The 15,959-nt window shown below is 37.3% G+C and overlaps 1 protein-coding gene across 2 annotated transcripts in view; it reads right to left on the reverse strand.

Annotated features, from left to right (window-relative positions):
• The window catches only part of LOC117971083 (HBS1-like protein), a 47,843-nt gene that overhangs the window by 15,076 nt on the left and 16,808 nt on the right, over window positions 1-15,959 (reverse strand). The window contains exon 5 of one of the 2 annotated variants that reach the window (XR_009328702.1): window positions 5,997-6,102. Coding sequence is in view for 1 of the 2 variants with exons in the window: in XM_059024177.1 (XP_058880160.1) it covers window positions 6,016-6,098 (83 nt within the window). In the remaining variant the exon portion in view is untranslated. The remainder of the gene's footprint in view (window positions 1-5,996; window positions 6,103-15,959) is intronic. The other variant, XM_059024177.1, reaches the window with a different exon arrangement.

The following is a 15,959-nucleotide window of genomic DNA, read 5'->3' on the forward strand; positions in this document are numbered from 1 at the left end:
AACAGCGTATGGTGTCTATCATTGGTGGCCAGAGGTTAAAAAAATGTGGCAGTGAAAAGCTGCAATGAAACATGGTGTATCAAATAGGCGATCACAAAAACTGTTCTCAGTATAGCAGCCATATTGGATCAAAGGCCTGTCTATAATGCCAGCAATGCGTTCCCTACCAATGTAAACTCTGTACATCAAACGGTCTCTGAGATATGAGGTCAACAGTCCAGCGGTAAGGTCATGCAGGATTACCCCACAACTTTGCAATCTGAACCTAAGTCTAAACGGAAGAGTTTGGTTCCCTTATGATAATTGGACAGAACTGGGTAGTGGTTTGGAACTGGGGACTAAGTGTGAAAGCCAATACCACAATACTGATTACATATAATGTAGAGCAAAGATATCAATGTATTTAACCAAATAATGTAAAAGTGATTAAATGAAACAAGACTCCCGCCACCCCCCACCCCCCACCCCACCCCACCCCACCCCACACACATTTTTTTTTAAATTTCCTAATGAAATAAAAATGGAGGGCCAAGTTTGTCCAATTGTGTTGCCTACATCTTTACAGGGCCGACCCTTTTTTGTATACAACTTTGCCACTTTCATAGAAACAGCATCACATCTTTATATGGCTTTATTAACTTGGACATCTTTGTAAACGTGAAATGTTTTTGGCCAGATTTTTTTAAAACCTTTAGCAACAAGTGAATGCTTATCTTTTTCATTGAAGTAAACTGTATTACCAGAAGAGGGAGTATGTGGCACTTGTATATGAGGTTTGGGGTTTGTTTTTTTTTCCTTAGTGGCCCCTCCAAATGATGTTTTACGTCTTTACAAGAGTATGGTAAGACCTATTTTAGAGTACAACTGTTTTGTCTGGGATCCATATAAAAAAAAAAAAAAAAACAAGTAGCTTGAGTCTGTGCAAAAATGTGCTTGCAGGATTGTATTGAATGACTGGATTTTGGATTCAAACCTTCTTCTCTTAAACCATTAAGCGGCAAAAGGTCCTATTTTATTCTTGTTCATTTCTATAAGGTTCTGCATTCACGGTGTTCTACCTCTGTCAGTCTGTGCTCGTAAAAGACCTGGGCTGAGAGGTCTCCACAGAGCTGCTTTTTGCCTTCAGTTGTGTCGTTATTCTTTCTTTGGTACAGCCTTGAGGTTATGGAATGCCCAGATTCCATTGTGTCATTGTCAAGCCTCTCTGGGTTTAAAACTGCTGTTCAGTGTCAGCTGTGTTTGCGGTGAACTTGTTTTAGTTGAAATGTAATTGAAATATAAATATCTGTATCTTTTAATATATTTGTGTATTGTATGTATACTAGTGTATATGTGTGTTTTTCTTGATATTGCTTGGATGTATAACTGTTGTATTGTTTATTATCAAGTGTGATCTACTTAGGTCTCTCTTTGTATTAGTACTGCACTATTAAGATGTACCTGTGCTGGCCTTGTGGGCACAAAGTGAATAAACTAAACTATGCAGTCTGTTCAACATGTTAGCTTCCCAGTTGTCCTTAAATTCAACATCAACCACTTTACTGAATCAATATGAACCTTTTATTGTGATCAAATGATCTCTCTATTTGTGTGCATCTCCTTTAAGTGAGCCCTGATTCTACAATCCAACAATTTTCTGTCAAATTATTCCTTGATAAACAAATTCTCCTTATAAAAACTATGCACTGAGACCGATCATGGGATAACAGCCTGCATCTACGTAAACAAAAGGTTGTGCCTACAATGAGGAACTTTATTCATCAACGTTTTACAGTTTATACCAGCTTCATGCTGCTGTACAGAAAACATCTGACTGTTTAATATTTGTCTTATGTGTACATTGTTTCTCATTACTGAATCAATCTGAGAAGTAAAAACAGATTACTAGACTCACAGCTTATCTGAATAAACTGTGTCAAATGAGATCACATTATCTATGCACATGTATCAAATAATTTTTGTGTTTGTTACAAATGTTTGCTTTTGCCCTACTGTACTAGCTTACCACTCAAATCAGTAAAACTGTTTACAGTTGGTTGAGTTTACTATTGTTCTATGGAATGATGTTCCAGCAGTCTTTCGCTACATGGGTACCTATAACTGAACTGCCTGTCCACAATTTATATATAAATGAAATCCATGTGAAATGTGTTCAAATCTGTTGCAAGAATTGCAAAATAAGACATTGATATTAACATGGTTAAAACCTCTAAAAAAAAAAAAAAATGTAGGCAACACTATTTTTTTTTTCTTTGAAAACACTACACTGACCTAAATACTGTAGCTATAAAGTTACAGGTGCAAAAAAGTAGCACAAGAAAACATTGCAATGGTAAATCACATAAAATGTCATGCTCATTACGAAATGTAGGTCTGTCTGAACTGCAGATGGTAAAGTTCAACAGGATTCTAACCTTTCAAAAATCAAAACACAAAAGAGACTTACAATGTTAATATAAATGTAAAAATAGCACTGCCTATACCATGGTCATAGTCTTTCCAATGCATGAACAGTTTACAATATAAACTAGATACTGTATAAAGTGTTGTTTGTAAACAAGTAGCATAATGTTGTATCAGAACATTGCAGCTTATCCGAATGCCACTTTATAAGGGTGGGGTTTAACATCCATATTAAATATTAAAATCCAAGGATCTAATGAAGCTTTATGTTATGAGATTTACTCAACAAAAGTAAAAAAAAAACGCTTTGAAAATAAGGCCCAGAGTATTCTGTCATATAGAAACCAAACAAGTGTGACTGTCATATTAGGTCTGAGGTCAAAATGAAGATCACTGTCAAATCCCACCCCAAGAAATGTACATAACACTACTGTATCATGGGGAGATTATTACAGTCAATAGACATTGGAGGTTTCCATGCAGTTTAGGAATTCCAAATTTTCTCTCCATTGTCCTGAGAATGTGATGTTGCATGCACATATCTCGCACATTCCTTTACACTGTGTAAATCGCAAAAAAGCAGCGCAAACTGACCAAACACAACTTTTTTTTTTTTCCTTTAAATGAAACAAGTCCAAAAGCCATACTGTTTGTGACGTCACCTCATGCAACTTTCTTCTATAACTAAAGGCCGTGCCAAGCAATTCTTTATTAACAACTGAGATCTGCTGGATGTAGCCCTGGCAAAATTTTTTGACCAAATAGGAAAAAATAAGCATACAGTACAAGAACAAAAACATGAAAAAGATACAAAAAAAACACCTGCTGGTTCCAAGAACTTGTTCAAAAAGACAAATACAGGGTTTAATATTGGCTTGCTGCAACTTGCTGTGGAAGGGTGGTGGGCAATTCACTGACACACACGGGAGACAGAAGTTTTATTTGCAACACCGCACTGGTGCCCAGGTTTATTATTTTCTTTTGGCTTTATTTTCTTTTAATTATCTATGCACATGTATCAAATAACCAATACCGACAACGGTAGTCAGGTCCACAGTAATACCAATACAGGTACTGGCAGGCGCTCTCACAGGTGCTCAGAAATAATAATGAAAACCAAAGGCGAAACAAAAAAAGGGAAAATAAAACACAGAAATAAAACTACAAAACAAAAGTGCCGCTAAGCCAGTCAGTACGGGTCCTACGTTCAGCTATTTTCTATACACTGGGGTGGCTAGAGTTCCCCGTATAATAGTTAATTTTAAGGCAGGCTGTCTCCCTCAGCCATGCTTGCCTGGTCTTTGTTTACACTGGCGTCTTCCGCCAGCGTCACAGGGTATCCTCTCTCCGGCCACCTGAATGCATAACCAAGCGCAGTACTTATGGGCCAAGCAATCCCCCAAGGCCCGCCTCTCACCCACTCAGAGAGAGGGAAAGCCAACACACCCTCTCCCCCACCTCTCCGTGTCATCGCCATGACTGACAGGCGGATCTTACGGGGCTGCCGCCCCCTTCCTGCAGAACCACGCAAGCACCAGATAGTCAGCAGACCTCCCCCCCCTGTTACACTTGCATATCGAAGTTCCAAAAATTTACAAAAATGCGTGGGTTGATTAGCATCTACTGACTAAGAAATCTGTTGAACTCGTATGGACTACCGCTATATGTTATTGGGATCCTGAATAAAAAAAAAATTCTAGGGCTATTCACGAGACAGGAACAGGTTCGTCAAATTGCATTCACATACTGTATGTTTTTTTTTTCTGTTAAGAGAAACCGTTTGACAATGTGTGAATACTATATAAATCACACATTAAATGTCACTCGCATGCAAAATTTGATCTTTTGATTTGTACAGTGCATATTATGTAAACATAAGTTGTTGTATTAAAATGCACTATTATACGTAGCAACTGTATATGGTGCCGCTGCCATGTATGGAGCAGGGTATAGTATGCCAAAGCACTGGGGGTTAAATGCCTAAACGACCAAAAAAAAAAGTTGAATGCAAACTGTGCAAGCGACTGTTGATGTATCATGGAGGCACAACCAATCTCCGGGGTCACTTGACAAGCATAAGCTCATATTATTATTCTTATTAGTAGCAGTTGTAGTAGTAAAATGTGACACTGACTGAAAACCTGTTTGGAACGGTGACTGTTAAATAAAGCTTTTTTTTTTACTAAGTCCGCAGCAGTTCTTTTAATTGGCCGCAATGTGCTGCTGCAGCAAGCTTACTGTATATATCGTAAGCAGCATCAATTACGTGTACATAAACATTTATTTTCCTTTAAATTCTAAAAGCATGATTACTGTTCTATATGATGTATTTTTAAACCACATGTGAATGTTATAGTCCATTTATATGGACTACCTGAAAAATAATAGGATTTTCAATCCAATATAAACAAGTAGCTATGGTGACGTCACCACTAAATTATGCAAAGTAGTACCATCGAAGGTTCGAACCTTCCTTTGGTAATGTGTTCCGAACCTTCAAAGGTCAAAATGTACCCTTCATTGCAGCCATATAGGCTCTGGACTCTTGACCGGAGAGTCGTGGGTTCAATCCCAGGTGGGGGACATTGCTGCTGTACCCTTGAGCAAGGTACTTTACCTAGCTTGCTCCAATAAAAACCCAACTGTATAACTGGGTAATTGTATGTAAAAATAATGTGATATCGTGTAACAATTGAAAGTCGCCCTGGATAAGGGCGTCGGCTAAGAAATAAATAATAATTATATATATATATATATATATATATATATTTCCCAACATAAAACCAATGTCACCTTACAATAACTGATTTTGAGTTTCAGTGTTTTAAAATAAAATATCAAACAGAACGAAATTTCAAATGTTTCAATTAATTAGTAATTATTAAATGAAACGTAATACAAGAAAGAATGGCAACCTGAAACAAAAGATTATAAAAATAATTGTAATTATTAATTAATAACAATTATTTTTATAATATTTTCTTTCTTGTATTATGTTATATTTAATCAGTTAATAAACTTCCAGCCATTTATTATTTTCTGTTGTCACAGTCAGCTCTGGAATATATTTCCTGTGCTATAAGAAACTAGATCCTTTTACATGGAAGACATCTGTAGCTTTGATATCCGGTTCTTCATTAGGCTCAGATTCAGATTTATCTACAGATGATTGAAATTAAAAGATTGGCTGGAAACCTAGTGATATGAAAAATAGGGAGTTCTGACCCACACCTGTGTTCTGGATGGAAGGGATTCCTCTTAAAGTTATCCTTTTTTGAGCAATGTGAAATGCATAAAGGGAATAGTTATCAATCCAGAACTATTGTGGCTGGTGAAAGAATGACTCTGAATAGAGAAGCTAGAGGTAGGCCCCTGGTAAATTGTGGATGTGACAAATAATAAACCCTGCCCTGCCTGTAGTCACATGGTTAAACACTGTCGAATGCTATTCCAATGTGATGGCCCTGTAGGTGTGAAACTGATCATACAGTAAGATGGGCACATTTGGGTAAGCTGGAATATAAAGAAGGTATCCCTGCTAGACGTGTCCAGATATCTTGCAGGTATCAAGTAAAGGCCATTGTCCCCCATACCTGTGATATGAAGAGATGGCTAGCTCATCCTGTTGTGGCTTTCACAGAACCACTCAGAGCTGAACCAGAAAGGGAAGTTGAATCCTGCTGGAAAACGGTCGACTTGCTTGACATAAATGGGAGAATATGAATGAATTGTTGAAATACACTACTTACAAAAGTATTATGATATACTATTTTATTAGTTTACAGTAATATAGTAGGATTCTGTATCATTGTTGTTTAAATATTCTTTGTAATCAATGAAAAATATTACTAGAGGGACTGTATAGAGACTGTGTAGAGGGTTCATTACTAAAAAATAATGCTAGCATGCAGGTCTGCAGGTCTCAAGCTCCCTTTATGAGGAGGAAGGATCTCTTTGAACTACACATGGAGTCTCCTTAACATTCCGATACCAGTCTGTGTCAGGTATATAGTAGGATCCATAGAGAAGGAAATTAGTTTTTGGTAGCATTGTCTTTACTTGCTTGGAACAGAATGGTACCAGGCGTGGGTAACTGGAGAAAATAACTCTTGGCAATTGAAGCTAGATCTACTGGTCAGCAGTTTTACATCAAAGGTTTCTATGATGGCTGATCTTTTTAAGAAACACCTTCTGGTACATGAAAGGGAGTATATGGTGAACTGTCTATGGCTTCATTAAATCATGGAAATGAATGAAGACCTGGTAAAACAAGTGAGAGGGAGCAATAGCATAGGACCATATTTAGATATAGTAAGAATGCCATATGTCTGGGAAAATGCTTACAGAAGAATCTTCTATTAATGATGAATGACCTTGGCAGAAAAACAGGTGATCTGAAACTTGCCTGAACAGGATTTGTGTGAAAACAGAGAGAGGTTTAGTTTAAAGCATTAAATAGCTAAAATGGGACTGTTATATTTTGACTATATTCTTGATAGACTGGATTTAAGTGAAAATAATTGGATCTATAATTATAAACTTAGAAGTCTGCTAAGAACCTTCTACCAGCCTCTATCCAATATGTTTTAGTTAATTGTTAAACCACATTTATACATGTAATAAAGCCAACCTACTAAGGATGTATTTTGATGTTAAAATGGAAATACATTTTTTAGCCAGGTTGGAATAATAAAACCAAAATGGGTGTAATATATTAAAACACATCTTTCTATATGTATTATTCTATATTTGCACTGTATTCACTTGCATGCTGTATTCAGGAACTCCCTGGTACCAAAAGAGAATAACACAAGTTCAAAAGTTCACCTCACATATTATGGAAATGCAAGGCATATTAATGTTTAAGATTTAATTATGACGTCTGACGTAAAAAGCGAAACAAAAGCTCTATAAAAACAGAGGTAAAATCCTAGTCAAGGGTCGTTCAACTTGCTAACTACAAGCTGATGTGATCCATGCTCTGAAGATCTCTGATCGAGCTGATTGCTGTTGGTGTCGTATTTAGAAGTCTTTGCCTTTGAAGACAGTTCCTGTCCTTACATTATATTCTACACTTCCATATATATTTTGGAAGGTAAGCATATATTTTGAATTTATATCTCTTTAATATTGATGCATTGCTATAAGGTATATGATTTATGATTTAGTCTAAAAGGGTGATATATTGGATGCTCTAGAATTTAGCGGTGGGCATTTTTAGCTTTATGCATGCATAGCTTAAGGGCAAAACATGTTATAACCATAAATTCACGGGGTGGAACTAGGCCATCTGCTGTGATGACATACGAAAGAGGGGTCACCATCTCTGAGATGACCCGACAAACAAAGAGGCTCGCGAACCAGAAAGAAAATCATTGATTAGTATTATTAACATGAAAAATGGTTCCGGCTCTTCAATGGCCCAACATATGCAGTAGGGGGGGGTTCCGTCGCTGAGGAGACCCGACAAAAAGGAGGGGGGCCACCGTCTGAGGTGACCCGACATACAAAGAGGGGCACCGTCTTTGAGGTTACCCGACATACGAAGAGGCTCACGAACCGGAAAGAAAACAAGTTAGTAGATGTTAGAACATATAGAGCCGGGTGTTCCGCCTCTTTCAAAAGCCCAACATAATAGAAGGGGGGTTCCACCGCTTGGGGCCCTCACATAAATAGAGGCATCAGTACCTGAAAGAGAAAAAGACAAGCAATCATGTATGCTAAAGGAGGGGTTTGGCCGGGGGTCCCCTCTGACTCACGGAGAACCCTCCTCTATGAGGTAAATGAAGCGATGCTTAACAAAGGGTTGGAGAAAGTGGAATCACTAACCCCCCAGAGGAGACCGATGCAAAGGCGGTTTGAGATTCTAGAGGAGGAGGAGGGAGGAGGAGGAAACGAAAAAACACAAGACAACTAGAAGGAAGTGACTGAGGTTTAAATAGAATAGATTTAATTAGTGGAAGAAGATGATAGGGCACATGGGCCTAGTACCTCCCCCTGAACCACACCTAAAGGTTAACATCGTATTAAAGTATTAATGCTATCATACCTGTTAAGGCACTGGACCTCCCAGATTGCCTGTCAGTTGGGATTCGACATAGTCTCTAACTACTCAATCCATTTTTAAGCATTTAATAAATCGAAGGAGTACTGATACTACTCTGATTCGTTAAAACTTCAAATCGAATAAGTCTGTGTGATTTTCTTGATTATTAAGTCATCTGGATACGTTGTAAGCCCAGTGCACGAACTATCCACTTACAGGAGTCTGAAACATCTTTATGTCCTCCTGAACGTCTCCCCTGAGTTTAAGAGTGTGCTTAGAGTATATATATATATATATATATATATATATATATATATATATATATATATATATATATATATAGTATGTGCTAATCTGACACTATTATGCAGCATTATCAACCCTAGAGAGTTAGGGATTCAAAAGAGCTTAAGAGAAAATTTCAGGTAGTTGAAACAAAAAGAGCTATTTGTCAAATTGTGTGTGCTTTTCCTCTATTTAAAAATGGTTTCTGTGAAATGGTATTGTTTATATATCGGTTATGCTGCTTTAGTAGTGACTTCAATATAATGCATACTGTATGTTTTGTAGGTTTGAAAGTGCTGTTGAAAAAAGTTATTGAAGTTTTATCATAGTTTTTATCGTAGTTTTAATCAGGAACCTTTTTGTGACTTTAGCATTAAAACATTTTTTGACATCCATTTTTTGATGTCATCCAGGCAACTAGTCAGTGCACCTACAGCTGAGTTGTCCCCTGGGTTATAGCCCAATCCTTTGAATTTGGAAGGATTACATATTTTAATAACAATCCTTTAGACAAAGTACGTACAAAAAAACAAATATATATATAAAAATTACTTTTAAAATGACATAAATTGCTTAATAAAAAACAACAAACATGTATTGTGATACGTATCGTATCTTGTGTATCGTCTCACCCCTAGTACTAAATATTTCGACTACATTTTTATATCATTACCTAAAGTGCTGGATTTTAGCTCCTTATGGTTGACTACCATGTAATGGGATAAAATGGCTGCTGACTAAAAGACTACCCAGAAGGCCATAGTCAAAAGGGCCAAAGTTAATGGTGTAACAGGACACAGGTGTGTCTTCTTAGGGCGGGGTCTTGGTTGTATAAAGCCAGCCTCCAACCTAGTTCAGGGGGGTGACTACCAGGGAGATGGTTGTAGAGTGAGAGATGGTGTTTATGAAAGATTACTGCGAGTACTCAAGAAGAACTGTTACTGTGTGTAATAGTTGTGCTGTTTGTAAAATTACCAATTGTTTCTGTACAGGAGACAACTTAGCTGTCCTGTCCTAGATAGGGACTTGTGGTTAGTTAGCACTCATTGTTGGAGTAGGTTTTTGTTTGTTTATTTTTGTTTTGCCAGCCAACGACTGAAAATAATAAATGTATGCTATGGCTTTTCACTGCAGCTCCTGTGTTTTGTGTATTTCCAACCGTGGTTTGCCTTGGCCATCGGTCACTCTACCACAGTAAGTTTATATTACATAAATATTTAGCAAATACTACATGTATAGAATGCAGTGCTTTCTTATGGAAAGTTTGCTTTTTTGTATTTGTGTAACGCTACATCTGGGTTTTTGTTTTGTTTCCCTTGCTTTTTCTATAATATGTTTGGTGAGGCAGGCTTACTTCCACACAACCTAAAAACTTAGAGGAAACCCAGTTTGCATTTTTAATCTGCATTTGGAAGGAGGATGTCTCTCTTTAAAAAAATAAATAAATATATAATTAACCGAAAGGTACTACCAAAATATCGTGAGAAAAAGGTGAGACTTAGTAATTTTTCCATGGAAACACCACCATTGAGACCTATAAACCATAACAGGAAATTGTGCATGCTCACTGCTAAGCTTTTGATACTATCTATTTCAAGTTAAGCTATATCAGTTGAACAATATTTAACCAAATATAATATTGTTGTCCAACAGGAATATTCATCTTATAATGGAGCAGCTTCATAACTCAGCAGTTATTTCTCTTTCTTTCATTTGCAGGGTAACTCACCCACATTTTAGAATTCTTCCATTTCCAGTATTTTGTTTATGGTAGCACAACCTCTTACATTATGGCTGCTGGCATTTTTGGTTTATGGTAATAGTCTACAAAGTAGAGATGCTGCAATTACTCATTTAAAGGCAGCAGACAAAACCAGTTATGAAACACATCTCAGTTCAGCAATTGTTACAACATGTTTTAGCAATCCACAGGTGCAGGGGTGCTCAGATTGCTTACTGCACAGAATCAGAAAGATTATCACTGATGAGCAAAGATTTAAAAGGTTATAAAGTTAGGTTAAACACAAAAGAAATACCAGTAAAATGACCTATAGAATTGTTACTGCTTCTGTTCAATTAAATACATCTGAACCTAGTGGTGCAATCAGCAATCCAATTTCTTAAAATCGGTTATCATATATGCATTTATTGACAAGATTTTAAAGAAGAAACATTAGGACTTTATCAGAAGATCCAATAACTAAAAACACTGTTGTGCATAAAAGTTAAAACAGCAAGGCACAACTTACATTCAAATAAAAACATGACTTATCCGTGATTCCAGAGGCCGAAAGGTGTGTATTCTAGCAATGCATTGATGTTGGCTACCTACCATACTAGCATTAATATAAGTGCATAACTACATAATCAATGTTTTAATGCAAACTGGCAACGGGAGACTTCAGACTGGGCAGTAATTTGATGTGTCTTGTCACCAATATGTAATCAAAGCTCAGGAAATTTAAGGATGGATGATCAATAATCGATGCATCGATTAATTGTTGCATCTCTTATCTGAAACCTGAGTAATCTAAAATAATATTACAGATTAAACCACATAGGCTATTTAAGGTGCCACTAAATACAAGTGTGGAATTTGTATGAAGTTGATCAAAATTCGTTGTTAATCAAATCACATCGCCCCTTCAACCAATAAAAAGGCAGGGGTCCCTCTAAATATAAGAATGTAATGGTAATATGACTAGGCATATTGCCCAGAAAAGCAATACATGGGTACATTGTGAATAACTTCTCAGAGTCTCGAAGATGCACTCAGGGCAGGTCAATTTAGAGAGGGATGACAATCAGTGTGCGAAGAATATGGTGAGCAAAGACGAAGCAATACCACTTTCAAATGACACGGTTAGAAGGAGAATTTATAATCTTTCAAATGATATAAAATGTCAACTGACTGAAAGGCTATGTACATGTGATCAGTGTGTAATTCAGCTTGATGAGACAACTTATTTTATTATTACTTTATTTTTGTTATGTTTGGCTGAGGGAAATTATGGAAGATTGTCTTTTCTGCCAGGAGTTACCAACACTGACATCAGGTGAGGAAATATTCAAATTACTGGATAACTGCATGAAATCTGAATCGCTCAAGAGGGAGAAGTGTGTTGCTGTTTGCACAGACGGTGCTGCCGCTATGACAGGCACCAGGAGTGCTGTTGTAGCAAAAATAAGAGTCATAAACCCACAAGTAATCCTAACACTTTGTATGTTGCATCGGCAGGCCCCTCCATTAAAGAGAATGGAACCCGATTTATACACTGGCCTTTGAATTCACGTCTATTTGCAAAGCTGTATTTAGAAATAGGTGCAGAACATGAAAAATTATTGTTTCATATAGAAGTACGTTGATTATCTCACGGCAGAATCCTGGAAAGAGTTTTTGAGCTTCACAAAGACCTGCTGACACTTCTTTCTGTGCACAATCCCACATCAAAAAACTTTTCTGACCAGTTCTGGATAACGAAGCTTGCATACCTCATACACATTTTGAACCTGTTAAACTATCCACACAAGGAGGCAATACAACCATACTCGAGGTGAGTGACAAGATTACAACACTTAGGAAGAAAAACAAAATTTGGAAAACTAGACTGAGGAATGGAATCTCAGCTATGTTCCTGCTGCTGCCAGAATTTCTGGATACAAACACCATGACAGTTGAGTGTGTGAAAGAGAGGCTCATTGCTCACCTTTCAACGTTGGTAGAGTACTTTTTAGTGTTAACTTTGAACATATAAACACAGATGAATATGATTGTGTTCGGGATCCATTTTCAAATTTTACATCATCGTATGGCTTGAGTGGAAATGCAGAAGAGGAGCTGGTCGAATTGTCCTGTGACAGCTCGCTGACAAATAACTGTTGTGTACCCAGCCTTAGTAACAGAAGCAATGAAAGTGTTGCTACCTTTCCCAACAACATATACTTGTGAAATATTATTTTCTGCTATGGCAGCTATGAGGACAAAGCTTAGGTCCTGACTGGAGTATCTGGAGAACATATATGGAGAATGATTTACGAGTTTGCTTGTCAACCATCACACCAAGGACAGACATTCTTCAGTAAATACCTTTTTCTTTAAAAAATCACTAAGAACATGTCTTAATATGAACTACACTGATATCATTATATTATTGACATTTAGTTGGGGAGGGGGGATCATGATTATTATTTCATTTGAAAAGGGTTCTGTCAACAAAAATAGTTTCAAAAACTCTAATTTACAAGACAAGTTGAATTGCCCTTTATAAATTGTTCAGAAATTCTTTGGCTGTGAACAGGGTGACGAGCTGAAAAATCCACATGAAATATAGAAAAGTGTCAGAAACTTTTTTTCATTATTTGAGCATACTCTTTCAATCTTATTTATTATATGTTGTCAGATCAATGTAACAACATTGTTTGTTGAAATAACATACACAGCAACATTTTTTCTTTAAGCCCCTGTGTCGTATATATTGATTTTGACACTAATGGTAAAAAAAAGATTATTACCAGGTTTTACAAAGTGGTTCTCTAGATGTAAGAACAAATGAGGTCAATCCCCCGATTTGGACACTTGTTAAACAACATAGGCTTACTGTGGCAAGACGACGAGTGGTGTGACGACAGGCAGGCCAGGAAGTAAATAAAGGCAAGACAGCAAAGGTAGGTACGGGGAAAGAGACGCGATTGCACTCTGCTTTTAATAATAAATGAAATAATACACAAAACAAAAGGGCTTGTGGCCAAAACAAACCAACTAACAAATACTGTGTGGTACAGCGGTAGCAGTTGCTTCTCTTGCATTCTCCAGTTCAACACAGTACTCCTGTCTCTGACTCAAAAAATGCCTTGATCAGCCTGGAGTGGGATCTTTTAAGCTGTGGCTGGAGCCTTAATTAATTATCAATAAAAACAAATACCTTGTTGAGGCTCCAGCCACAGTCTCAGGTTTTAATTAAAAACAAGGGACACTGGTACGTATAGGCTGCTTGATTTTGGTGATCAAATAGAAAATCTAAAACACTGCTGGCTTGAAATATGATGCTTCTGCTAAACTATGAACTTTTGCTCTGTTTAGAGTGTCTTGCAGTGTTGTGGCAAGATGCCTTCAGTTTCAAAGTTCAGGACTAGATACCAACAGAGGGTCATCCTGGTCAATACACATTTGAAATATATTTGTAATAGAGGGTCTATTTCGATCAATCAAGAAATTAAACAAAAATCAACCAAGTAGATATGATCAACTCTTTGAATGCACTAGCACAGTGCTTTTGCAAAAATTGTAACATAGATGTTTTTAAATTAGTAATTTAACTTTTTACTATGCACAAGCTATCAATTAAATGGGAACTGTCTTCAAGAACCCTTTTTATTTATAAACCTATATGCAATAAAAAATACAATCAGATATTTTAGAACAGTTTAGACATTTCAGACTAAATACGTTATAACATATTTTACAGTGCCTTGCATAAGTATTCACCCCCCTTGGACATTTGCACATTTTGTAGTGTTACAACCTGGAATTAAAATGGATTTAATTAGGATTTTTTGTCACTGATCTACACAAAATAGTCCATAATGTTGAAGTGGGGAAAAACATCTACATCTTTTTCAAAATTATTTACAAATAAAAAACTGAAAAGTCTTGATTGCATAAGTATTCACCCCTTTACTGTGACACCCCTAAATAAGCTCTGGTGCAACCAATTGCCTTCAGAAGTCACATAATTAGTTGAATAGAGTCCACCTGTGTGCAATTAAAGTGTCACATGATCTCAGATTAAATACACCTGTTTCTGGAAGGCCCCAGAGTTTGTTAGAGAGCATATCTAAACAAACAGCATCATGAAGACCAAGGAGCTATCAAAACAAGTCTGGGATAAAGTTCTGGAGAAGCACCAATCAGGGTTGGGATATAAAAAAATATCCCAAACTTTGAACACTGGAGCACTGTTAAATCCATTATTAAAAAATGGAAAGAATATGGCACAACCGCGACTCTGCCTAGAGAAGGCCGTCCACCAAAACTCAGTGACCAGGTAAGGAGGGCATTAGTCAGAGAAGCAACCAAGAGGCCAATGGTAACTCTGAAGGAGCTGGAGAGATCCACAGCTGAGATGGGAGAAACCGTCCATGGGACAACTATAACCCGGACGCTCCACAAAGCTGGGCTTTATGGAAGAGTGGCGAGAAGAAAGCCATTGCTGAAAAAAAAACATATCAAATCCTGTTTGGATTTTGCCAAAAGGCATGTGGGAGACACAGCAAACATGTGGAAAAAGGTTCTCTGGTCTGATTAGACCAAAATTGAACTTTTTGGCCTTAGCGCAAAACGCTATGTGTGGTACAAAGCCAACACTGCTCATCACTCTGAGAACACCATCCCCACGGTGAAGCATGGTGGTGGCAGCATCATGTTATGGGGGTGCTTTTCATCGGCAGGGACTGGGAAACTGGTCAGGATTGAGGGCAAGATGGATGGAGCCAAACACCGGGAAATTCTAAGAGGAAAACCTGTTTCAGTCTGCAAGAGACCTGGGACGGGCGGAGGTTCACCTTCCAGCAGGACAATGACCCTAAACACACAGCCAAAGCTACACTGGAGTGGTTTAAAAACAAGAACCTGAATGTCTTAGAATGGCCCAGTCAAAGCCCAGACCTCAGTCCGATTGAGAATCTGTGGCAAGACTTGAAAATTGCTGTTTACCAACGGTCCCCATCCAACTTGACAGACCTTGAGCAATTTTGCTAAGAATGGGCAAAAATTGCAGGATTCAGATGTGCAAAGCTGGTAGAGACTTACCCAAAAAGACTCACAGCTGTAATTGCTGCCAAAGGTGACTCATGGGGGTGAATACTTATGCAACCAACAAATGTCTTTTTTTTTGTTTAATTAACTTTTGTGTCACAACAAAACTTTTGCACCTTCAAAGTGTTAAGTATGTTGTGTAAATCAAATGCTAAAAATCCTCATTAAATCCATTTTAATTCCAGGTTGTAACACTACAAAATGTGGAAAAGTCCAAAGGGGGGTGAATACTTATGCAAGGCACTTGGTCGTACTTTGTCATATACTTGTACTTGCTAGAACCGAAGTCATTGTATTTTATCTTGCTCTTAATTGTATTAATATTTGTACCGTGGTTCTTGAAATGTATTTTTTTTTTACGACTAAGTCTCCCTGGATAAGGACGTCTGCTAAGAAATAAATAATAATAAT

The sequence above is a fragment of the Acipenser ruthenus genome, chromosome 5 (assembly GCF_902713425.1).
Source record: "Acipenser ruthenus chromosome 5, fAciRut3.2 maternal haplotype, whole genome shotgun sequence".
Lineage (NCBI taxonomy): Eukaryota > Metazoa > Chordata > Actinopteri > Acipenseriformes > Acipenseridae > Acipenser > Acipenser ruthenus.